This window comes from Hippocampus guttulatus, chromosome 3 (genome assembly GCF_054856545.1).
Source record: "Hippocampus guttulatus isolate MCC_2025c chromosome 3, RoL_Hgut_1.0, whole genome shotgun sequence".
NCBI classification, from domain to species: Eukaryota; Metazoa; Chordata; class Actinopteri; order Syngnathiformes; family Syngnathidae; genus Hippocampus; species Hippocampus guttulatus.
In genome coordinates, this window is record NC_141263.1 from 23,315,439 (window position 1) to 23,342,032 (window position 26,594).

General features: G+C 41.8%; 1 protein-coding gene across 2 annotated transcripts; it reads right to left on the reverse strand.

Annotated features, from left to right (window-relative positions):
• Positions 1-636: 636 nt before the first annotated feature.
• lrrc49 (leucine rich repeat containing 49) lies at positions 637-23,238 on the reverse strand. 2 transcript variants are annotated; one of them, XM_086107509.1, is made up of 18 exons: positions 23,003-23,238; positions 22,243-22,305; positions 22,081-22,147; positions 21,444-21,602; positions 21,271-21,373; positions 20,772-20,975; positions 19,474-19,540; positions 16,950-17,093; positions 14,077-14,138; positions 11,956-12,103; positions 9,713-9,796; positions 8,580-8,764; positions 7,889-7,984; positions 4,318-4,546; positions 4,048-4,233; positions 3,308-3,417; positions 1,985-2,138; positions 637-1,149 (listed from the first exon to the last, which is right to left on the reverse strand). In XM_086107509.1, exons 1-18 carry the CDS (start codon positions 23,066-23,068, stop codon positions 940-942), a joined length of 2,337 nt encoding a protein of 778 aa, XP_085963635.1. In that variant the 5' UTR covers positions 23,069-23,238; the 3' UTR covers positions 637-939. The 2 variants fall into 2 exon arrangements, with proteins under 2 accessions (XP_085963635.1, XP_085963636.1); XM_086107510.1 differs by lacking the exons at positions 22,243-22,305; positions 23,003-23,238 and having other exon boundaries at positions 21,479-21,602; positions 22,081-22,148.
• Positions 23,239-26,594: the final 3,356 nt, after the last annotated feature.

Sequence of the window (26,594 nt, forward strand, 5' to 3'; positions counted from 1 at the left end):
GCCACTTTCGCGCAGCTGCAAAACACATATTCTACTTTTCCCCCTCGCTTTTCACTTCCACATCCACCTGTCGAATCGTGTGAAACAAACATTCTGGATTCCAAACTCTGAGTCACGTTAAAAAGAGGAGTTCCGCAGAACTGCTAAAAGTCATCCCGCCGCGCTACGGTGCTTGTAACTTTTACGCACAGAAGAAACTGAATGTCAAGGACTTGTTGTGAACCGCACGCGGTTAGGAAAAGTGACTCTTTTGTCCCCCCCTGCTGGAATACAACCATCTGAACCCTTTGAATTCTCTTGTGGATGGTGCAATTGGCGAGCTGAATTCGTGTACTCACTCATCGGCCACTGCAATATGTACACGTGACCTCGGTTAGTGACACCAGAGGCATCTCCATCTCAAGACATGCAGAAGAATGTTCGCAGACAAAAACAACAACAACCAACAATAATAATAGTGATGACAGAAATAAATTAAAATAAAAATACATGCTGCATTAAAGTTGCTTCAGAAAATGCATGTATAATACAGTACATTTATTTGCAATCAAGTGATACCAAAATATTTTTAAAACGTACAATGTCACCAGGGGTGAACAGTGTTAGGCGTAAAACACAGACAGATACACCAATGAGTGTGTTAATAGAGAATCTTTTTAATACAGTACAATAGAGGAATCCATTGTTTGTAAAACAAAATCTTGATTTGTGACCTTCCATCTTTTATCAGGCAAGACACACGAGGGATGAACATATATGAGGTTTAAGACATGGCAAAGGTCATTCAAAACAGATTATGGTCATTTCAAAGCTGTCCCAACTACCGGTACATTCAATCAACAAGTCCTTAAAGTGGACCACGTGGAGAAGGTGCTTGTGAAAACGTCCAGACGTGGGCGCGTGTGTATGTGTGGTGACTGCTCGAGATGCTGTCCTCATTCACTTGGACAGCTTTGCAAGGCTGGCTTGCCGGAAGGCCGCTCGGTCGCTCATCTCCAGCACGCAGTCGCGAACCATTTCTGCGAACATGGCGGGCCACAGGCAGTGCAGGGCCTCGCCCTTCACGTTGGTCTCGGATGCCTGGCGCACCAGATCCTGAAGGTAGAGGTCCACAGTGGCGGCGCGCTCCGACGCCTCCGTGGTGCCCTCCTGTGATGCACAATATCATTTTAATTTTCTTAATTTGCTCCTTTCATGAAGATAATAAAATAGTGTTTTTTGTATATATAAAAAGTTATATTGTATTATATCCCTTTAGAGTAGAGAGTACCCTTTAGTAAAAACAATTGTAAAGAGCACAGCCACCTTATACAGCACTTTCTTTGTATGCAGCGATGGCTGTTTGAAAGTGCTCTATAAATACTGTTGACTTGACTTGACTTGACTTATCTATATCTATATTTATATTGCACTTAATTGAACTGTGTACACTGAAACTGAAACATTTATTTTTGTGAATGCTAACACTTTGTTTTTCTTCTTTCTACCCCCTAATTTTGCTGCTGTAGACTGTCAATTTCCCCAGTGTGGGACAAATAATGGATAGCTTATCTTATCTTAGCTCTATCTAGTGGATGGTTTCTACTCCAAAGCGCCTTATAGTGAGGAAAATACGGTAAATAATATTTGTCGCTCTATGCATCGGGTGAATGAAGACTTAATGAATATGAGACCTGTTATATTGTCAATATATATGTTGTTGAACTGCTTGGTTTCAATTAATTGTTGAAAGGGTTAAAGCACTGCCACATTGAAGCAGCTGATTAGCATTAGCATTGAACTGGTGGACTGAAAGGCTAAGCTATCATTGTTTATAAAGCACAAGACGTAAGTAATTTTCTTGGTTTTATGTTAAGTTTGACAGTAAACCTCGACTGGGAATGGCAATAATGAGCTTGAAGCCTCTTTTGAAAAAAAGTTCACGATTAAATATGAATTAAAGGAAAACGGCCAGAGGATGGCGTATCTCAACAAGTATGCTAACCTCCGGGCTGTCCGTGCTGCCGTCCCGGCTGGGGTAGTTGAAGAGCGCTCGGCTAAGGCCTTCGCCCACCAGCTTCCCGTTGTCCCGCAGCTCCTCCGGGCTCAGCCCGGCACGCCGGCCGCGCCCCTCCAACAGGAACTGCAGCTGCCGCTTCCTTTAGAGGAGTGAAAAATTAGATGGAGAGAAGCCAGGGAGTGAGTAAATTGCCCAGCAAATAACCCTCTCTGCTTTTTTTTAAGACTGATAAAATGCCACAACATTTTCGAAACCATTTGACATTTGTGAGGGGCATGGCTTTGGTCAGAGACGCGATGGGGGAATGAAGTGAGGCAACATTAAAATCTTGCTAGTAGTTTGAAAACTGCAAACTCCACTTTGAAAATACATGATGTCTTGCCTATGTGTGTGTGTGTGTGTGTGTTTGTTGTTGTTGTTTGTTTGTTTTGTTTTTTAATATGACACCTCTGTTACATTGAGAGATGTTTTGAGTGGACATAAGATGCACGGGAACTACAGTCACACATTAAACTGAAAAATTTCTCTGACTACAGTGAGATTGTCTGGACATGCTACATTTTTCCAGTTTAATTACATCGGAGGCTACACTGCTTTTTACAGTTCAACCCAAGTGCACGCTCGAGGACAGAATTAGAGTATGAAAGGGAATAAGGTGGATTGTGTGCATGTGTTTGTGTCACACTGCCAAGTATCCACCCCGAGCAAGACCGTTGCCTTAACACCGCCGGCTGCCTGGTGCCAGTCTCACACAAATATGCATATAGAAACGCACGACAGTCAAGCATGCACATGCCCGCTAGGGCTTCCGCGTCCTTTACATACTTGCTATCAGTGGTGGGAAGTCATGTAGTACTAATCCTACATTCATGTATTTTAGTAGATTTTTCAACAGATGGGTCAAAAATATCCCTAAAAGGGACCGACACAACTTTTTGGGTTTCATTTAACCTTGAAAGTTGGGTCTAATGAAAAACAGACTAACCAACCTGTTTTGTCCAAATACAACCCAGTCTTTTGGCTTTTGTACAAAACAAACCATTTTGGGGTTATTTGGTGGATTATTAATTTTGATCCAACGTTTTGGGTTATATGAGTTGGGTCAATTCTTTTTTGACCCATATTGCATTTTTTTAACCCAAAATGAGTGCAGGTATCTGTTCTATACTTGGGTAGTCATTTTTTTGATGATCCTTTACAAAAAAACATTTCCGGTACCTCTACTATAGTACAGTGTGAGAACTTTTGCTACCTCTGCTTGCTGTTAAGTAGCGTTTAATGTAGCGATTGTGTAGCTGAGTGCCTGACCTGGACTCCTCCAGCAGCAAGAGGAGCCGGCAATGCGGTGTCTCGGTGGCCGCTATGTGGCCCAGCGTACCGAAGATGCGCTCGGCAGCAATGACGTCATTCATGGTGACCTGGCGAGGGATGTGAACAAACACACACATGCACACAGATGTACTAATACACCACACAGAAACATACACGGTGACATCACATCAAGAGGGAAAGCTTTTTGCTAAACGTTACTTGGACGTACACCTGCCAGTGCCAGTGAGATCCAAATGAGATTTGAAAGAAAAAAAAAATCCTGCAAAATGTTGTTGACATTTTCCTGTGACACTCTTCTCTCCAAAGTAAATAATTAAAATAAAATAAAGGTCTTCAGGAAAGGTATTCATGGCGATGACGCTCTTTGAGAGATATGAATGACAAATGGATAATAAAGAATAATCTTATATGTGATTTGAGAGTGTCAAACAAAACTATACAAGAACACTAATTTGGGACTGGACAAATTAAATAAAATGCAATTTCATTAAAGTTGCCTTAAGATTTGTGTAATATATGTGTCATGAATAATATGCCAAAATCAAATTCCACTGTTAATAAATAATGAAATCGAATTTGTGCACCACTGCCCCCTACTGGCATTAAAACAATAAACATAGAGTTCAAAGTCAAATCGTTCTGATTCGGCTCTTGCATTGGATCTCACTAGCACACCGGTGCAAGGGCGTACCAAACGTCCCGCCATGCGAACTGACCTCCTGGCCGTTGATTCTCTGCAGGTTAAAGTGGTGGAGACGGTAGATGACGAAGGAGCGCCACAGGGCGAGGCCCACCACTGGGTTACCCTGCGGGTGGATGGTCAGCTGGTCCAGACGGCGAACCTGAGCCAGTGCAGCCAACTGCGGCAGACGGCTGATGTTGGTTTCCAGGAAAATAAAATGCTACATAAACAAACAAACAAAAATTCAAACATGTTGCATATTCAGGGTTGCATAATTCTTCTGCCTGTAATCCTCTGTCCTCACCGCCAGATTGGGAAACTTGACCCTGATCCTGGGCAGCATTGGTACAATGGCGTCAAAATGGATGTAACGGAAGGCGATGACGGTGACGGCGCTGGCCGTCTGTGCCCCCCATCCTCTCTCCAGCACGTCCAGGGCGCCAAGGCCGAACAAGCGCAGGGTGTCGCCGTCCAGCTCGGCCAGATGATTGTCGGACAGCGACAGGCTCGTCATGCTTCCTGCTTCGGTGAGTCTGAAAGGCGGATAAAACATAAAGATGAATTTGCGGACATTTATGTTGATTCAACACTGTCAGAGTAACACAACACACAAACAAAAAAAGACAAATGTTTCCAGTTTAATCCAGTTTCATGACTGGACAAAAGAAAGAAAAAAAACAATAAAAAAAAATATGGCATAAATTAAAAATACATATTTTTCTCATAAATATGATCTGTATACTACAACAGTACTAATCTTTGGAAGTGGTATTCGAGCCGCAAAAGTGTTTACCAGTAAATGTTTTCTCAAAAGCACTTCTCACTGTCCGACAAGCATTTTAGATGTCACACCAGATGCTACGATGACATCATCTAATTGTCTGTTGGCGTGTGTGCGTGGTTGCGCTGATATCCGCTGTTGGCTTCTGTGTAAAAGGTATCGGAAGAAAATTGCCGGCGCTTCAGCAGTTCCGTTTGGAAACAGGAAGGTACTTTTCAGAAATGGTGTTTAAAAAAAAAAAAATCTAGTCTTTCCTGATAGACAACAAAATGGTCTAATACAGCCACTATTTCGGTCCATGTCCTGCCTGTCAACGTACTAACCACATTTTTCTACCCATTACACACTCCCAAATCTCTTGGGCGAAGAACCAAATAAGGTTTCAGAGTATAATCCTTTAATTACAGGACACTAATCCGAGTTTGCGATTTTTGGGAGTATGAGTTTGAGTGGAGAACAGTGGCAAAGAGCCTCCTTTGAAGAAGCTCCGTGAATCCGACATGCATCAAGTAAATCACGACATGAGGAACAGTATTTGATAGTATTTGGCCTCCAGTTGCCATGGTATTCAAGTGGACAAATTATGTAAGAGGTAACTTTTTTGTTGTTGTTGTTAAATGCAAATAGCTCGCTGGAGTGACTGCCCAGCTATCATCAAGTATGAATTTAAACCACCAAATAATCCTTTTGTGAGTGGCCTATTTCCCATAATGTGTCAGTGAGCTAGCCTTTTTTAATTTTCCCGGCTTGTGACATCACAATTGGGCTAATTTCCATAATACAGCCCCACCACCGGGTTTCTGTAGCCAAAACTTGACGGTTAGGCTGGGCGAAGGTCCGCCATTTTCAAACGACGACTAAAATACTCTCATGTGAAAGTCAAAAGCTAATTAGAGTTGCACGGTGTTCGTTAGGTGCGTAGACTATAGCGCTGGTTAACAGTGTTAGCTTCTGACAAGATGTATATACTTGAACGTTTGATCTTGTTGTCAACATGGGGAATAGGGGGGTATTTATGTTTGGCGATGTGTCCGTTGCATGCGCCACGTGCACACATCTGCACACTAATTGACAAACTGAAATTCAGGGAAATCTTAATTCATGAGGTGCTGCCTTCAACAGTGAAAATACAGTCACATTTTTAAGGGCACCCATTTTGTTTTGTCACAATCTGGGCTAGTAGTAGCAACTCGCATAGCCTTTGCTCCGCCTCCAGTTGCCAAGGTAACAAAAGCTGTACTCGGCATTTACCGCATAACGTAAGTCTTCCGTGTAGATTTTAAGGGAATTATTAGCCCTTTATGTATTTTGACCACAGAAATTTTACATAAGTGCATCATTTGTCTTTTGTAAATTGTAAACAAAATATATGCACAACGTTTTCTTTCTGTGTGTGTGTGGGGGGGGGGGGGTCTAAACTGTAAAAAAAAATAAGCGAAATGTCTCATAATTTTTGGGGGAAAAAAATTGCAACATTGATTTTATAATGCCTCCATTTAATTTTGCCAAATTATTTTTGGACAAACACAATAAATCGCGTCGTCGTAAACGGTAATGCATAATGGTAAATGATGTACAAGTGTGGTCTTGCCTGTGTGTCTCTCTACACACTATTGAAATCATAAGGGGCGCAACAAAAACAAGCTCACACAAAGCAGCCCACCCAATGACACTCTGCAGGAAGTCGTAAAAAAAGACGATGGGGAAAGTACCACTGGGATCCACCCACTGTTGCGAAAACATGCCACTCTTACACTCTGGATGTAAATCAATTAGGCCATCATCACTTCACATAAACCCCCAGAAGATTATCTGGCAATTTAAACCCCCCCCTAAGAAGTGTACACAGCCTGTGTAGACTTCACTTCTTTAATGCTGTGCATAAGTGCTGTTAAGACAACATTACAAAGTGCTTTTTGTTATTTAACCACTTCAAAAGTGTCGGATTTAGCTAGCAGGCCACTTCTGCCAGCTTTAGCAGAATCATTTTGCTTTTCTTTTTTTCTTTTTTTTTTGCAGTGGTGCTATTGTGACAAAGACAAATATGTGACAATTACCGTAGAAACAGAAATGAAACTTCTTAAATGGTCCTAGCTTAGTCTTAACAATGCGGCTACAATAATAGAGAAGTATAGAAGATTGAAGAAGAAATGTATTTTCGAAATTCTAACACGTAGTTGAAAATGGAGCGCAAAATTCTATTAAATAGACTTCAGGTCTGACCAGAGGGGACACACACATGGACGGTCAGACAAACACACACACGCACACACGCACACACAGCACGCACGCAAAGCAGATCCAGATGTCGTCCTGCCTGGATGAGCTGCCGGTAATCTGTTTCTATTCCGGAGGGTGACAAACCATGTGGCGTCTGTGGCGTACTTCCCGGGGATTCCCACGCACGAGGGCAGACGATATGCGATGTCGTGAGAGACATTAACAAACAGGAGACATTTTCGTCCCTTCACAGGTATTGCTGTTTGTTTGCATTTGCGTGCGTGGGAAGAAGGGTGTCATCTTTCTCAATACCTAATGAATGACACTCGACCTGAGGGGGAAGATAAAATATAGATGTGGGGGCAATACAATAGAAGTAAAAGGTGACACCAGGGCCAGTTCATCGTGGGGGAGGCAGAGATTTGTCACCATTGCCTTTCAGGGCCATTTTTTTTCCTATCGCAGTGCCGTGGTTGAAACACTTAATGCTACTGTGTACGCCTCCTCTTTACTCATCTTTGCATGACTGCTGATGCAGAGGACTGATGGAAACAGAATGCATACGTCTGTGAGTGATGGATGCAATTCAAGCAAGCTTCCATAGTTCTAGAATGAAAATTAAAAAATAGGAATTAAAAAAAACATTTTAAAATTTTCAGTTACATATGAATTTAATCAGATTAAGTGGTGGTCCGTTTGGTTCTCCGAACATGCCTTCATATTTGCAAAATAATGATAATAATAAAATAAAACATACGAAAGCAAATTAATTACAAGTTTCAGATTAAATGGGCATCCGGATTTTAGGTGGTCAAGACTTGTCTTCGGTTTGCCCTTTCATATTTCTGGAATTAAATTGTGAAGCTTGACTTACTTTGGATCTCGAGGGCTGTTTGGACGGCTGTTGGTGCGAAATCGGCTCTCGGGTCCACCAGTCACTCGTTCAGGTCCGAAACCCGGACTGATCCGTCTAACACAGGACATTAGACAGACTTGTTATTTCAGATTAAAGGGAACGAAGGAGTGGGGCGCGGGGGGGGGGGGGGGGGGGGGGGGGGGGGGGGGTTAATCAATTATTGCGATTAAAATTTTTTTTTTTTAATTTCCATTGCTGGGGAAAGGGACTGAGCCCTCCCACAAAAAGCACTTAAGACAATAATATAATTTCAAACTCATCCCGCAACATTACCCTTACAAATGAATGCCTTACACATACAATGACACATATGACAAAGACTCCCCGTAAACAACCCAGGCTAAATTTACCTCCGTCCCAACACACAAAAATACCTTATAAACCAGTTGAGATGTGTGACTTCAACATCCTTCCATGACACCAATGACTACTTTCCTATTGCCTATGGCTTTGGTGCCATCTTGTAGCATATTATGGCATGAATGAAAGAGCATGAAACACGGCCAAGGTTCCAAACTTAGGTGAGTTATTCAGCAAAAAGTTGAGGATTGGTTGCACAGAAAAAAGAAAAAAACACCAACGGCTAAATTTGTAAAGAGGGAATTGAGCATTTTGTACAAGGTAGACTGTTCTGCGGCATCAGACCCACCGTGGCTCATCTGGCGAAGGTTCCTGAGCCAGGCCGTTGGTCTGCGTGGGGCAGTGGGCGGGGCTGTTCTCCGGGCTGACTTCTTCTCTGGCACCATTTGTTGTTGTCGACGACAGCTCCAAGCAGGCGGCGACAACGCCCTCCCATTGCTGCGCCGCATTACGGATGGCAAGACGGCGCTTCTCCTATGCAAGGCACACAGACGGATTTGGCAAGTTTTCAAGTGTCAGTCGCCCCAAGCGGAACCACAAAGGACATTCAGCTGTCTGTCTTAGGTCCCAGTCAAAAGCGACCTCATAGCTTCAGCTGATGTCTGAGATGCTGAATGTGAGCCTGACTGTGTCGTCGACCTTTCAGTTACACGCCATAAATTCACCTCTGAGACAAGCGTAAACAATAGTGTTTCACATTCAGTATTGGCACCACTCCCCCGATGGCGAGGTGAGTCGAAACTCTTGACAGAGGCTGCTGAGGGATTAGCTGGCAATGAATTGAGTGCACGGGGGTGATTCTCACAAACACAGACAGGTGAACACATTGGCCCATTTTAAGTAAAACGATGGATGGATGGATGATAAAAGATCATTTTGAATGGATGGGTGGATAATATAAGCTCATTTTTGGATGGATGATAAAGATCATTTTGGATGGATGGATGATAAAATATAATTTTGGATGGATAGATGGATGATAAAAGATCATTTTGGATGGATGGATGATAAAAGATAATGTTGGATGGATGATGTCTGATAAAAGATCATTTTGGAGGGATGAATGGATGGATGGATTGATAACAGGTTTGGATGGATGAAGTTTAGACAGATGCTGAATAATTTTGGGTTGGAGGATAAATTGCTTGAATGCAGGAATGAATACAGATAAAAGTATAATATAATCCTTATATTTATAATATAAATATAATATGGCAAACGAGATTGATGTGGATGATGCGGATTGGATAGAAATACCAATGGGTAATAATTTGCAGTAGATGGATTGGTAGTATCATGATGGATGGATGGATGGATGGATATTGGATCAATACTGTAGCTGGACAGACAATCCTGAAACGGTTTCATTTCCAATTTTTACTATGGGGATGCGAGTTTCCATTGTATAATTTCGAGACGTACCTTATGAATGGTCTGCTTGTGACTCTCTTTCTTCTTCTCCTCCTCCTTCCGAGCCTGCACACCAGCCATGCGCCGATCCTCGTCCTTTAAAAAAACATAACACCAGTGAGGTCAGCAGTCTCGCTGGCTTGTGATTTCTAAATTATTCAACAGAGTGAAGCACCACCAAAAAAAAAAAAAAAAAAAAAAGAGCTGTTGCTGCTTTTTTGTGTCCGTCAGAATTGGACCATGTGCTGCAGGGGATCTGACACAAGCCAGCCGGCCAGCATCATCATCATCATCATCATCATCATCACTGGATTATCGGTCTACATTTTCAGTCTGGGATCAGCCCAGCTGTTGGAGATAGCCAATACTCCCAGAATGCAATGCTGCTAAGCCGTGACAGTCTGTGACAGCCTGAGACGACACGACACTCCTTTTTGGATGCATTGTGTCAAGAGGGTGGATCTCTGTCAGTTAAGTGCGATTAATGTATGAAGCTGTAATTCCCCCCCGGTCTACAATTAAAAAAGTAAAAGTCAGGCTGTGTGCTGTTTTTGTGACACTGATCAATAGTTTATTGATTTCAAAGGAGTAGTGTTCATAGTGTTCTAGTTTGGGTTTTGGTTTGGATGGAAGACATGATAAGGTTTGACGGACGGCTAATGTTCATATGGATACACGAGAGATAGCTCAGTTTGAATGGTTATTTTCTGAATTGGATGCATTGGCCTGAAAAACTTTGTTTCATTTGCTTTTATTAGAAATTATCTTCATGATAATTTTCAGTGTCCCATTCACCTCCTCATCACTGTTGCTGCTGGCTCTGATTCAACGGTAACGTTGACATTTAAATTCAAACATGTAGCAACACGCCGGGCACAAAATCTCAGCTAATCGGATATCACTACAATTCACAGCAAACATTCTGTGGATTCATCCAAACGGGACTGGTTTTGAAATTGCTTCAACGTGTTTGCAAATAACACAACCCAAATAGTTGAAAGTACCGTAAGAGTTTTGCTACAACGGTGGCATGCTACGAGGACAATTTGTCGGAGGTTCCAACGAATGACAAACTCAGACCTGGACACTCGAAAATGGGGGTGGGCAAATTTGTGAAGAAAATACAGTGTGGGCCAAAAGAAGGTACAGAATACATTTTGTAAACTTTTTACCAGATTGCATGAAGGATGACAAGTAGTTTGCGCCAACAACAAAGGGAGGGGCTCCTCAAGGGAGACATACAGGTACGTGAGGAAAGAAGGCATATACATACTGAATATACAGTACATAATCCGCCCATTCACTTGTTTGTTTTTTTTAATTAAAAAAAATATCTCCATCGTCCACTATTTTTCATGCAAAAACATATTGAATGTTGATGGGGTTTTTTTTAAGATTTAGATATTTATTTATTTATTTTTCTCCAATGGATTTCAATGATGTGCAGATTCCGCTATTTTGCGGACCACCCAGGTCCCCATCCCCAACTGTATTTTAGTGTGTATACCTGCTTTTGAACCACCCTGTATACCTGTACATTCAGATATATTCAACTAATATTCTAGAATCCGTGCCTTGAGGTGTAAACGCACTGTAAAATAAATTCCAACAAGCCATAAATAAACCACCAAGTCTGTGATCTCTGCAACAGCTTTTGAACGTGCGATAACAAAGACATGAATGGACTTTGACAACCCTTTGAAGGCTTGCTGGCTCCAGCAAAAACACCTGATAGTTTTGTCTCACTGAACATGCCTGGATGGTTATTTTAGACGACTCAATGCCGAGTGTCAGAACATCACTAGCAGTCCCTTCAAAAACATTTGAACAACTTTGGTGGCGCCGGAACACATTTTGGATTTGACAAGAGATGGACAGTTCAGCTTTCATTTCCAGCTATTGACTGCACAGTGGCACACTCTCCCATCTCTAAAGTTATTCAAACTTTACACGATGCTGAACACTTTGCCCTGTTTCACATTTGGATTTTGAAAGACCTCAGCTAAATTGAAAAAAGAAGTCCGTGGAGAGCACAAATTTTCCGTGCTGTAACTGCCCAAACTTTTGGATGTAAGAGTAACTCTTACTGAACGGATAATGCCACGCTGAACAAACAAGTTTTGCGTCTGGATTTGGAAAGAGTTCTGTGAGGTAACACTGTTGAGGTGAGACGGTTCATGATACAACACACTTGTTTCGTTTTATACAGCACACCAACCACACAAAAAGACTCGAGAGAGAGTAATGAGGCTTACCGTGATGCGCTTCATGTCCAGCTGTCTGAGGTGAAGCACACAGCGCAGGACAGCCTGCTTGTACCATGTCTCCAGGGCTACTGGGTTCCCATCCAGGGTGAGCTCGGAAAGGGAGATTGACTCCCCGCAGCAGCCTAGCTGGTGGAGACTACACCAAAGCATCAGGAAAAAAGATTTGTCTAACAAAGTTCAGACAGGTACGGGAGCATTTCCTGATGTCGTGAATGCTCTGGTCGGGGATTTTGTTGGTGAACGGAGCCAAGCCAAAGCCAGAGAAGGAAACGTCTGAGGGGCATTCTGGCATTGCTTGAAAAGGAATTCATGTTTTGTCAGACTTAAAAAAAAAGGCCTATAACAATAAAAAGATGTAACTTAAATGTGTCTATAACAGGGGTGTCAAACTCATTTTTGTCGTGGGCCACATTTTAGTTCCCGTTTCCCTTGGAGGGCCGTTATGAGTGAAACCATATAAAAAAGGTCGGTTTATTCAACTATTGATTAAGTTACTGTAATGAGGGGTTTGGTTACAAGAAAATGCTTACAATATGTCTCTAATTTATTCAACATAATAATTTTAAATTTTGGGAGAGATTTTAGCAAGCATGTTTGATTGGCTTTCGCGGGCCTCATAAAATGATGTGGCGGGCCAGATCTGGCCCCCATGCCTTGAGTTTGACACCTGTGGTCTAGAATTACAAGTCCATTTTTATGTAAATGGATTGTAATGTGAAATGAAAAAAAGTCTGATGATTACGATGATAAAATGATGAAAAAAAATCTGAATATTCTACAGAGATTTCTTCATCATTCTGGTTGCTTTATTATATTTTCTCATCAGTGCTGTGGCTCTCATACTTCTTTGTCAGTTTTCAACTCATTGCGTTGTCTTATTATTCATATAAAATCCTTCCAAATCCTCGTGAGAATCCGCAAACATTTAATTTGAATTGTTAAGAGCCGAATTTGCCGTCACACACATATCAGCCTGCTGTGATAGTGTTCATTCAACGCTTGCGTCTCTGCTAGTGCAAGTAGTCAAGTTGCCACGAGTCAGCAAAAATGTCAAAGGAATACCTTGTGGAATTGCTACAGTGGCCTGCTAGTGCTTCGCTGGAGCTAGGCAATACGTGATGACGCATGTGACAATTTTAATTGATCACAGCGAGGATGGTGTTTTCCCCGATTGAAAGCTCTCTGCAGTCATTCAAAACACCTCGCTTAATTGTTTGCATTCCTGATCACAGCACGATGGAATCAACTAGCGGCTGCATGCGTGGATGCAATCAATACATTTTGCGGGGTGTGGCTGTCAAGGATGGCTACTTTAATCTGATTTAATCTGTTGACTGTTGCCTATACGCTGCACTTTGAGATTTGTCTTCAAATATGAAGTGTATTGTGAATCAAATCTGTTAAAATGATCTCTTATGAGCACTCTGCTTTACGGAAAGAACACAAAATACGGTGCGTACACAAAAACTCCAATTTGTTTCATTCGATTTTTTTTTTTAAACAACGAAAACTAGGATTTATGAAAACATAATGCAATTACTCTTCATACTATATATATATTCCGTGTGTGTTGGCTGTGTGTCTTTAAGGGGCGCGGTCCGATGAGTGACACCACGGGCTGGCATCTGGAAGTCACTTTTCGCCAACAACAGATTCTTGCGAGTGGTCTCCTTTTGTATTTGTGTGTTTGACTGTCCTGTCGAACAGCTTGTATTGCATCAGCATCCATGGCTCTCCTTGCCCAAATCCAAGGAGGGCATTCCATTACATTTAACGCTCAATCTTTTTATTTTTATTTTTTTCCCACGAGGGTTCATTGTAGTCCCTCCTCAATGAGACAACATTGCACATGCAAGCTTCAGGCTAGTCAGGCTAGCCGTGTCACTACATGAACAAGTTAACGTCTTCTCTGAGGCTGCTGGGGAGGGCGTGACAAGACAACCGACACGCTCTGAGCTAGCACTAATCATCCAGTGTGGTGCAAACAACTTTTAGGGTTGGTGGATCCCCTCCGGGTTTGGCACGGTATGAACGGTACAGGCAAGCTGTTTGTGTCAAAGGGATGAGGATGGGGTGGAGGGGGGCGTTTAAGGTGGTTTGAGCACTTACCTGCTGATATTATTGCAGCTGAGAAAGAGGCGCCGTAAGCGGGGCAGAAGGTCCACCTCGGCCTGGGCGGGAAAAGGGGAAGAAGGAGGGATGAGAGAGGGAGGAAGAACATCGTCACTTTGGCCTCTCCTCTTAGTCACCTTGCAGCTCTCGGCTCCGGCGGCACAGCATCCCCGTTCGCCCTGCGCATGCACCGAGCCGCCCGGCATGCTGCTGCCTCCTCGTCTGCGCCAGGAGGGGCGGGGGGAGGCGATGTGAGGATGCGGAGGGGAGGGGGAGCAATGCAGAGATGCTGCAGCAGGCCACACACACATACGCGCGCGCGGCTAGGAACAATGGCTGCTCTGAATGGGCTGCATCCGCACCCCGCCCCTGCCAAAGCCTCAGAGGACCACACATGCAAATAAGACACAGTGGAACATCTCAAGTTCAACACACACATTAGATTCTAGGGCGCTGCTGCAAAGACCACCAGTTCATTCTTATTTCACCATTTTCCTACAACAGGAAGTTAAAATTGATCTTAAACATTTCCAGGACACCTGTAATGCCAGTGTATTTTGACTATTCATCTTGCAGGATCTTATTTTATTTTTTTACCACATCACACTTTTTAAACACTCTCCACGAATGAGGAGAGCATGATAAAAATCACATTCCATTTGAATGTTAGCAATACACTTATGTGTATTATGCATTAAATAACAATATTCTGCTATTAGTTCGTTACCCAAAACACTAACATTAGTTACTATCCATGGCATGTGTTTTGCATGCCTCAATGAAAATGTGATGAGCTCTGGCTTGGCGTTTGCTTGCCAAGGTGCTCAGAGTGAGTGCAAAAAAATAAAATAAATAAAAGCTGTCAGCCAGAGAAAGCTGACAAACACAAACACGCCGCACACCTATTGGGTGTGATCAATTGGGGGGGTGGGGGGGGGGGGGGTTGAGAAGCGGTCGACCATCATTAGCTGTGCGTCAACTCAGCGATGACATCATGTAGTCTGAGACGGTGCGACTATATTTAGTCTCAGACGGCATGCGATGGCCGCTGCCTCGCTGGCGTGCAAACAGAGCGTGGAAAAGACGTGCCTGGAGGTTGTGAGGGGCTCCTCTGGGGTATTAACCAAGAAAACACACTCTAATCAGCCCCATTCAGAAAGCTGGATACATCACAAGAAAAATATGACGCATGCTTAAAGTAGGAGTTTGCATGTTCCCCACGTGTACTCATCCCACAACCGAAGCTGTCTTCGTTGTTTACAAAAACAAGTGTCAAAATGGCTCTGATTAACTTCATTTATATGTAATTATTAATAACTAAAGATACTCTTCTTTGTGAAGATACTCAATTTTAACATTATATATTTAAATACACGACACTATTTCTGTCACTCCTTGCAAGTGTTGACATTTTAAAATGATCACTAGTCTGGCATGTCAAGCAAGCAGAGTACTTTCCCCATTTCTAAAGGTTGTGCTTATTTAGCAAATACAATCCATTTCTTGGCAACATCAGAAAAGAGATATTGACTGTGAAGTTAATGAACTGTACCGAACTGTACGTCTCCTCAAACAAGGTTAAGCCCACACGCAAAAGCTATGCAGATGTTCAAGCTGAGCGATCCGCAACAAAGCTAGCCCGCAGGGTTGAATTTTTTTGACGCTCTCAACATGGAAAAAGTAATCCTTAAAGCTAGCCTGCTTCTGTGTTTTGTATCACGTTATGACTGCCGCTCGAACACACTCAGTCATGGGGATTCTCAGAGTAAAAGAGTCCCCTGACAACTAGTGAATACAGCTAACGTTTTGACAAATGACAATTACCATACTTTTGTGTCCATGACAGATTTTGAGTATAGTTAAAAAAAAGTCAAGATACGGTGGAACCTATCCAGTCCAGGACACTGTTTAAAATGGAAACTTAGCTACTTTTAATTCTTTTTCCACTACCACCCTTTCTTCTTTGCCTTTTCAGCAGTCTGGAAGACCTGGGGCACCATGCTGCCTCTCACTGGTCAGTTTTGGTACTACAATAGATATCGTTACGGTTTGATGTGCTGTGTTGCTTCTCAGGGGTGCACTACACACACTTAAAGGCCAGTATGAAACTCTGACCCATTTTTTTTCCTCGTCATGTGTGGGATCTCTCACGTTTTAAAAAAAAGGTTTAAAAGTCTTTATTTTGGTAAAGGTTTGGAGGATGGGAGTAGCACCACTGTAAGAATGTTGTTTACTTTTGAAGCCGGGGCTTGGCAGCAAACAGCGCAAATGACAGAGACCACACCACCCACACCGCCCCCCCCCCTGTAGATCAAGTGAAATATTGCATCCAGTCATTAGCACAAGGAAGCGGTTCTCGAGGGGAAGGTGAAGATTCCAGATGACGCAATGTTGGTGGATTTCCTCTATGCAAAATCAGGCAAAGTGCTGCAGGGATTTGAGTGCAAAACTTATCGCCCTGTCCTAACATGTTGTGCTCCTGTTTAGAAGATTATAAAAAAAATATTTAAAAACCTTTGGAAACCCAAGTAAGTGAGTTTCTTGTTATTCAGTGTCCAATTTCATGCTCTTAACTGGGAAGCTTCTGCTCATGTCTCATAAGCAGCAACTGCAATGGGACGGCTTTGATTTCACGACCAAAGCGATCGCCCAGAAGTGTGTGAAAGGAGCTGGACCAAGGCCATGACATGAACAATAAACTTTTTCTGCCTGCTTTGTTTTATAATCTGACTCAACCGACCATTTACATGAGAGTCAAGTGGTCATGATATGTAATGTATGCCAATTTATTTTCATAGCGGCCTTCCACTTCCCTAATTGTCTTTAAGGGAAGACCTGATTCTTAAGTCCTAAATATAAAGAGTCCTCACCACAGAAGAGATGTAGTTGTGTCGCAGGTTGAGTTCCATCAAAGAGTCCAGGCCAAGGAGATTCTCCACTCGAGAGATGTTGTTCTCAGCCAGGTTCAACACCTGCAGCTCCGTCAGATGGCTCAGGCTCTCCATCTTGCTGATCTGCCAGTGCGACAAAAGGTTACGTCAGGATCTTTAACCGCCATTTGAACGGCCCATCGAGGTGACAATGAGAAAGCACTTTGAGTAAGGTTGGGCCCATTTCTAATATCAGAAAATGAAAGTTAGAGAAAGGGTATGTGTTGGACATCTGGCACACTAAAAAGAAAGCCCGTTCAGTTTCCAACACTCTCATGTTCACTTAAAATGAACGTTTGTTCTAAGCGCGGTGTCAGCGAGGGGCCATTATGTGAAGAAAAAAAAAAGCAATTATAATATACCATTAGCATCTGAACGACTGAACCAGAGTACAGCACAATGAAAGGATTTAACTGAGGTTTCCAGCAATTTAGGGAGTCTATAATGGTATCATGTATTGTTGCCTTGTCTTGCTAACTATATGTGCACTACTCTATATTTGTATATGTGAAAATGGCTGCTTGGAAAGACTATTGCACAATACACAGCAAGCTAGGCCACGGTGCCTCTCATATATGCGAAAATTGGGTCACTCAACTTCCACACAGCTATGAAGATTCACATAAATAATACATCCTGAAGTGCGGAGTTGGAAACGTGCCCCCGTAAAAGCAGTTGCGTTATCTCAAGATGGCCGTTACTGTCAAATGAGAGGCTCCACATGGATAACGTGCTCGGCGGGTGTAATTCACGGTGATGGCATCTTTGTGGGGTGCCTCACTGTCGGGTCGCCCCTCCACCCACGCATTGCAATGCTGACAGTATGAGTAAAATTGATGAGAGAAGGTGGTTTCGACGGGCCTCGGTTTTCAGCGTGAGTAGAGCATGTCGTGGAAGCGCTCGTGTCAAAGCGGCCGAGGGGAAGGCATTGTGGCCTCACGCGCTCTTGGGACGTGTCAGGTCACATTTGATGCTCGGTTCTGGGTCATCAAGTGTGCATAGAAGATGTGTGTCGACTTTTACAGATTTACTGCCATCCTTGCTTTGACTATCAAGTCCATTATAGACCACTTCATAAAGTTTGGAAATAATACACACTAGGATTCTTCCATGTGGCATCAAAGTGAAAATATTTTCTCACAAGTATGTCAAAATGTTTTATTGGGTCGTCTTTGAGTAATTTAGCATGGATAACAGCTAGCTTGTTAGCTCAGCACACTACCCAACTTTCCGTCAAAACAGTATATGTGTGCCATTAATCTGTAATAATATATTAAAAACAAATATCTACAAAAGAAATGTTATTTTTTAAATGATTTTAAAAATAGTTCATTTATTCAAATTATTGCAACTATTAAAACTACTATTGAAATGGTGACCTCCAGAGAGGTGACGAGCTTGCCACACCATCCTAAAAATAAAGAGAATCTCAGAGGCACAGTTAGCCTCAAAGCACAAATCCTAATTGGCTATAAATAAAATGTATCATAACATATGTTTTGATAAGGCACTTTATAACAACTGACAATGTGATAATAAATGAAACATATCAACATGTAAAAAAATCCCCTGTGAACAACAAAACAAAACAAAAAAAAAAACCCCAGCAACAAAATGATGAACTTCAAAACGTGTCTATGCTATAATTATTCATGTATTCGGACTGTGGCTCATATAACACTGAGCCATAAAGCGAGGAGGGCTCAGGAGTGTTCCCTGAGGTGCGGCGTGGGTGGCGCATTGGCACAACACAATTAAGACGAACAATCGGGGCCTTTCCGTTTAATCTTTTCTCATCATTTGAGTTGGTTCGCCCTGTGTGTAAATACTTGGTCGGCATAATCGCTTTAGACCACAATTACTGGACAACATCATTGTAACCGCGGGACCAACCAAACAAGCATTTGTTCCCACGGCTGAGATTATTGCCTGTTGGATGAATCAGGTTCAGATCACTGAGAAAGTCAATGTAGGCGGAAGCAAGAGACATCACATGGTGACAGCTTTTAAATGAGACATATGCTTTTTGTCCACAATTTAAGATCATTCACAGGTGGTTTTTATTATATTATAAACACTGCATGTACACAGTATACATACAAAGTACACACGTTATACATACAAAGTACATACTGTATATATATATATATATATATATATATATACACCTGTATATATATACACATATATAATTTTTAAGTGTTACAACATTGTACGTACCGTTAAATTAATTTTGTGAAAAAATTAAAAATATAGTTTTATTTTACTAATTATTAACTGTCATTTTGCCAATGATTTTGTCACCTGAATTGATAATAGTTTGATGCTTTTTGCTTTCAATTTTCTCTCGCAAAACATAGCTGCTAAGGCTTAAGACAACTTGGCACAGAGGGAAGACTAATGAAGTGAAGCTAGATAGACGGATACAATGTATTAATCCTGCGAGAGGAAATGAACGATGTACCTGATTGTGATGCAAATCCAAGATGTGGAGTTTGGATAGGTTGTCCAAGCAGGATATTTGATGGATCCTGCAACAGAGAAGTCATATGGTTAATAGGCTGTCATTTGCATGGCGTTTTTCCACCTTTGGCACTCAAGTAGCGCTTCACACTGTTACCTCATTTACCAACTTATGACGCAGTATCAGGAGCAACTGGGGGTTCAGTATCTCGCTCAAGGACATTTCGACATGGTGACAATGGCCGTGGAACGACCCCCCCCCCCCCAACCCCGCAAACGTGGATAATACATTTTTATTTACTGACCCCATGAGTGTAAAATGATTCACACAGTGGCTGAATGTGATTTGGTATCTTCTGGCTGAAATAATGGTCGGTAAATAACAGGGGCAGGTGCAGACAAATTGAAAAATGTTTTCCTTTGCCTGTTTTGGTAGGGTCAGCATCTGTAGACCGGGACTTGTCACCATTGCAGTGATATACAGGCAGTCTCTTCCTGGGTTATTGAGTGCACCGCTGCAAATGCAATTTTTAACTTCATCTGACACTGTGCGAGCTGTAGCTGCCTAGATTGCAAGAAAATTGAGCACTTCAAGTTTGCTCCGAAAAAAGGGGACAGTGAAAATCAGCAATACAGAAGAAGTGCAGACTGAAAATGTTGCATTCATTTTCCCTCCGACCAGCACACGACCCATCTGCTTAATATGCTGTGAGACGATACTTTAATGATTTCCAACCTGAAATGGCATTTTAAGACGACAAATATGAATCCTGAAGAGACCTTCCTCAAAATCCTATGGTAAGTACAAGAAAAATGAATGCGTTGAAATGGTCATTATAAGCTGCAAAGCAGGATTCTTGTCACATTTATGACATAACACCACACTTGAAGTGGTGTGGATTTTGGGAGAAAACACCTGGCCATTCTCAGATGAAGAAATAATAAAGCAATGCATGACTGAATAGTATTGGAAGGGGAAAAAAGGACATGCAAGTGCCCATATTTTCTTGTATTCCATGGTTGCCAGACACATGGAAAGCAGTGCTTGCCGGTGATCTATTAAAACAGCTCTGTATTGAGAAAAAAAAGTGTGGAAGACTTGACTCACAACACTTAATGCTCAACTGAAGGCTTTTGTGTTGTTGGTGGGCACATTAAATTGGAAATTTCATTTTATTTTAGCTCATATTATTAGCTCATAAGAGGCGTGACCGACATCCATAAAAATGACATTTTGACTCATTAAATATTTGCATTTATATATGCAATATTTGCACTCATTAAATTTTCATTTTAAACCTGTTTGTGGCCAGAGTGAGTATCCTGAGGGAGGTGAGCGTTTGGATGCCGCTCATGTCGGCGATGTGGTTGTCGTCCAAGTTAAGAACGACGAGCTGCCTCAGGAGTGACAGCTGGCTGATACCGGTGATCAGGTTGTGCTGCAAGTTGAGCACTTGCAGGTCATCCATGACGCCCAGCTGCGGACACTCATCAAGGCAGCGCCTGCGTTGTGGAAACATTCATGCGGATTGAAGCCACGCGCCAAAATATTACTGGTGTTCAATATTTTAAAGGGTCTGCTGCACCCTAGTGGACGCATTTGTTATTACTACTTAAACTCAAGCTAAAAAAAAAATCAACAGCAGCAGCATATTCAGTGATCGCTTTCCAGTTCTGTAGGTAGAATGTAATATCAATTGTCACTTCTTGTAAACTAAAGGCAGAATGTAGGATTTGGATCTCACTACTCAGTGCAGGCATACCTAACATGAAAGAATAAAGTCACAACAATGAATACCTGTCCATGTCAATTCGATGAAGACCGGATGCTGCATCGTGCCAGTGGAAGTGAATGATGGGGAAACCAGAGGTGACATTGAAATGATATGCCCCAGAGCCACCTGAAAACATAAACATGTACAGTATAAATAAAATCAAAGTTTTCATTAACATGACAATACTGCGGTTCACCTGCTGACTTAGGGTGAGGGGCAGTGCCATAGTACCTGGTCCCCGCACTGTGAGTTGGCCTGTGAGATTTGTCTTGGACCTCATTTGTCGCAAAAGGAACTGAGGGCAAACTGCAGTTAGCGGCGCGAAGTGATGGCTCTAGATGGAAAGATGGGGAATCTGGGCAGAAATCAGGATTCAATGTTGGTCAGTCAGGAATAGGGAGAGCCTTCCTCATAGGGGGTCAGCCTATATTCACTCCCCTTGTAGGTAGGTTTGGTTAAGTAAGTCAACAAGGTAGGCAGGTGATTTGTTGAGTTGGGTAGATAGACGGAGGAAGGTAGATCAGGTTCGCTGGGTCAATAGATTAGGTAGGTGGGTGACTAAGTAGGTGAGTGGGTAGGTAAGTGGGTAGCTGCTAAACTGGGTGGTTAGCTAGTTAGTTAGGTAGCTAGGTATGTAATATGTAAGTAGATAGATGTAGGTAATAGTTAAGTAGGTAGAGATGTGGGTTTGGCCAAGTATGTGGAGTGCCCCAAAAAGTTCCAAGACTGGCGTCACAAAAGACATACACGTTTCACATACCATCCACAAAATATATACTATTCGTATGTTTCTGAATTGGGATAACACACCTTTTTTCTGCACATAAAAGTACCTGGGTAAGGAGGACTTCTTGCGGTAAAATTGAAACCTGTGTCCTTGAAAGGATCATAAGAATTGACCTAGAAAAAGGTAAACGATAGTCAGCAATGCATTTGATGACTAAAAATGATCAGTATCTTCTGTATTTAATTTGTCCGTCTTCCAGGTGGCTCACCATTCGCTGGCCTCTTCCTGGCAGTACTTTGGCCACCTTCGGGCGCAACTTGCAGCTGTTAACCTGCAGGAAGACTTGAGCTTTGTCATCCCGTTTAAATGAATGTATTATTTGATTAGTTATTGTAACAATCTCTGTTTAAGTTGTATATTCATGATTTGCTCCCCAGACTGTCCACTGCTGTCTATGCCTTGGGCTGAATTTGTTTTCAGATGATTAAACATTATCTATCTGTACAAAAGAAAAAGCTGTGAAATGATTGCATATTTTATTATATGGTTGATTGTGTACACTGTGTATTGTTTTTTTTAATTAATCTTTATTTATTTTATTTGTTTTCAATGCCCTTTGTAACCTCTCTGGAGTGTTTTGTAAATTTTTTGTATCCCATTTCTATATTTGACTTTTCTTCTTGTTCTGTATACTTTTTTAAAATCTTTAGTTTGTTGAAACGGAAAAAAAATAAGCACATCTCTTCTTGAATAATTAAGAATAAAGCATTTGCCTTTTTATTTTGACTTTCATTGTAACTCTACTGTTAATCGGGAGAACTGTTTCCGTTTCAAAAGAACACTTCACTTGTGAGTCTTTAAATGTTTCACTTCTATAGATTGTATGTTTTAAATGCCGTTCACCAAATTGGCCATTGAGTGTCAAATACGAAAAGCCGAAACTTTCAACTCATTAACTTTTATGTTCTTGTTAAATTAAATACAAGTTCAAGTGGAATAGTTAAAACAAACTAAGACGCGTAACTAACCATGGGCGTGAGAAAAACTAAATTATCATTGTCGTTTCTGTGTTTCCGTGTGCGCCCCGACTCCATTTCTTTATCCACCGTTTAGCTAGCACCGGCCAACCATCGACCTTTCGCTGGCGACCTCCCAATGGAAGCGAAAAAATAGATGAAAATAGCACATAAAATGTTCGACTTATCACTGCCGTTGTTGGAGACCCTCTCGGTTTCTCCCGACGATTCGGAACTTCCACGGGAAGCGAGAGACACAAATGCAGACATTTCGTTGCCGCGGCAACCCCCATAGCGTTGCTTGGTAATACAGTATACACTTCCTGTATTTAAAAAAAAAGGAACCTGGAATGAGGAACTGGCATTAAAAATTGCAAATTCGGCTGCAAAATTAGCTTTTTATTCACAAGTAATTTTATGGACACACACAAATAGCAGACGAAATAAACATGCTGTAGCGTGCACTTACAGTGCTTTACGTGACCTTTGAGCTTTGCCTCCCGTCTCTGAATTTTCAGGAACACTATGTAGGACGAAAGCAGAGGCTCCTGGACTTGACCTGGAGAAAAATAGAACAACACAGCAAAGATATGCACAACTGTGAAACTGGTAACAGTGGTAAATGTAGACCAGATTGCACAGGGAATAAGTATTGTTTTTCATTCGTGAGCTATCGTTGTCATGCCAAAAACAAAACTTTTTATTCAACTTTTACGGAAGAGGTTGACCCGGATGACTGAAAATCTACACAGCCATAAAGAAAGCAATGTTTAGCAATCATACTGGGATTTTTTTTTTTTATTGACATTGAGACAGGAAGTTAAAAACGGACTTGGGCAGATTCACTAATATGCTAGCAATTTGTAAAGATTGATGAAATAGTTACACAGTTTCTCTTCATTATCTTGAATAAAGCTAATAAGAAAAAAATGGTTTCCTCCACTTTTGGCTCCTTGTCAAGGTCCAATTAACGGTCCTAAAAAAAGGTCAACTTTCAACAGATATTTTTTGTTCTGGTTTCAATTTAGAGAGCAATATACTGCAGGGGCGGATCATTTCCAGTGAGTCACAGAGCTGCTGACCACCCCAAAGTGGTGTTACCATCTCTAATCAGAAAGCTCTCACGTGGTTGTTATTTAATAACTATAATTTATAAATATATATACAGTATATATATATATATATATATATATATATGAAATTGCTTGTAAGAATGGTTTCACCATTTTTCACTAATTAGAAGTGAAGAATTCCAAAAGAGGCGTTAAATCCTTCTATTTTTCTGTAGGTAAGCCTCAGAGGAAAACGTTTGGACACCCCTGTCTTAAGTTGTTTGATTGTTTGAGGTGATTGGAAAATAATAACCAACTACCAAGTGTACAGTAATTGTAAGGGACTGTGTAGTATTTTGCCTCCTTGGGAATAAGAAGTCCAGATTTATCAGAGGCGCAACCCACACAGTGCCTGTCACAATCTATTCATGAACAAGCAAAAACTGGCACATACATAAAATGGAAGCTGCCTGTCAAGCGTTCATATGACAGGCGCCATATTGGCTGAATGCCACGTCGGTGTTAGGCTGTGACTCTCCATACATGCATTGAGCCATTGAAGGCGCTAATTCATTTGTGAAAGCTTTTTTTTTTTTTAAAGACCTGCGTCTTGTCATTGCCATGTGTCTTTTCCGTGCGTTTTATTCAAGTGTCCCCCAAGGTGTTGTTATGTATACATAACCTTTATTAAAAAATACAAGTGTGAAGATACGCGGTTATTTTTCTGTTCTTTCTTAAACATCCAGCAAATAAAGGTCATCGCTTGACTGCAACCTTCAGGTGGTAAACAGTAATTAATTAATTTAGCTGGTGGTGTTGTTGTTTTTCATTCCAGGAACCCCAGATTGCATAAATGGCTTAGAAAGGTCAGTGAGCCAAAGGATGAATGCTGTGAAAACATTGACACAAGCCGAGGGATGTTGACATATATATCGTAGTGGTATATCTGAAAAACAGGGGAGAAAAAAAAAGACTTTTTATTGCCATTTTCTGTCTCACTTGTCATTGCTCGTGGTGCTGACTGCAGAAACTGATACTCACAACAACGTGGTCGAACCATAGGCGGATATAAAAACCTTGACTGCTAATGTCGCCCATTTGCTGTAACAAGAAGTGAAGTCAACACCGGCCATCTTGTGTTCAAGTGCGCGTGAATGTACTTAAAACTACACACGCAGGCGCAGCACAGACGGACACACAATCAAATAAAATTAGAAACACACGCACACACACACACACACACACACACACACACAAACACACACACACACATTATGTGGGATAATATCATTGTGGGACAGAGAGGTAAACAACACAGCCAGATTTCAATACCGGCTGGGCCCCGGTTTTTGTTTTTTATGTTAGGGTGAAGCGGTTGTGCTATGATTCAGGTTTTGTCATGGTTAGGAATTAAGTACTGAGTTAGAGTTTATATGATTTTGCATTACTGAGTTTACATTGGTCATAGGTTTTGTCTTTGTGGTTTTGCAATTATGAGTTTTTGGGTTTGTACCCATTAGGGGATTCTGCATTGTGAATATCCAATCGGGCAGTTCTTCTCAAAGTAGGTACATTAAAGGAGTAGTTACAATCTTAGGTTCGGCATGGTCATGGCTCGAGTTTTACGTTGGGGATTCTGTCACGGTTGGGGTTAGGATTTTGTCATGGCTAGGTTTAGTGTTACGGTTGGAAATTATCTGTGTACAGTATTGGGAAAAAAATTTATAATCTACATTAAGAACTGCCAATCTCTCTCTCTCACTCACACACACACACACACACACGCACACACACACACGCACACACGCACACACACACGCACACACGCACACACACACAGACGCATCTCTACCACACTTCCCATGTTACACTGTACACACAAAGTGGAGCAGTGTGTACGGCATGTGGTGCAGAGAATGAGTCAGACTGCCCACCAGCTGTGAGCCTCGCTTGCCAATGTTTGGGACTCGGGATGCTTCATGCAGGGATGGTGAGAGCTAGCAAAACTATTATATGAGTGATTGTCACCATTGTTGGGTCGAGGACAAAAAATTTGCTTGGAAAAGTCAAAGGCTCAGTAACAACTGGCCCTAAAAAACAAGTGGGCGCATTGTTTAACCGTGACCACATAGCCAAGGCCTCGATCACTTGTGGAAGTCAATTATTAGTGTTCCATTATATTATTGTTCAATATATTCCCAGTCACATGGTTTCGAGCTCATTTTGAACCCGAAACACTTCCAAGGACAATGGAAAACAAATTAATATATTGAATTTTGTGTGTCTATTCATAAAGGGCAGAGTCAACTTTTTCCACAATCTGACACTCTTAAGATTTAATGGGCCTTACCTCGACCCCCCCCCCCCCCACACACACACACACTCACACACGAGTCAATTTAATGGAAACGTTGCCCTGGAAACCTACAAAATACACAAACCATGTCCTCCCTGGCAGAACTAACCAAACTTCGGAAAAAAAGTCTTTTTTTTCTGGTACTGGTATCGGCCCTGAAAAACCAAAAAAAAACAATAAACATGTCATATTGATA

What these genes read in the sequence shown, in the direction of transcription:
- lrrc49 (XM_086107509.1), bottom strand. Translation starts at nt 23,068, where the DNA reads ATGGAGTCGGGGCGCACACGGAAACACAGAAACGACAATGATAATTTA. An exon ending in ACAACTACATCTCTTCTGTG is followed by an intron (nt 14,139 to 16,949) that starts GTGAGGACTCTT and finishes TTTCCCGCCCAG; the next exon opens with GCCGAGGTGGACCTTCTGCC. An exon ending in AGAGAATCAACGGCCAGGAG is followed by an intron (nt 3,418 to 4,047) that starts GTCAGTTCGCAT and finishes ATCCCTCGCCAG; the next exon opens with GTCACCATGAATGACGTCAT.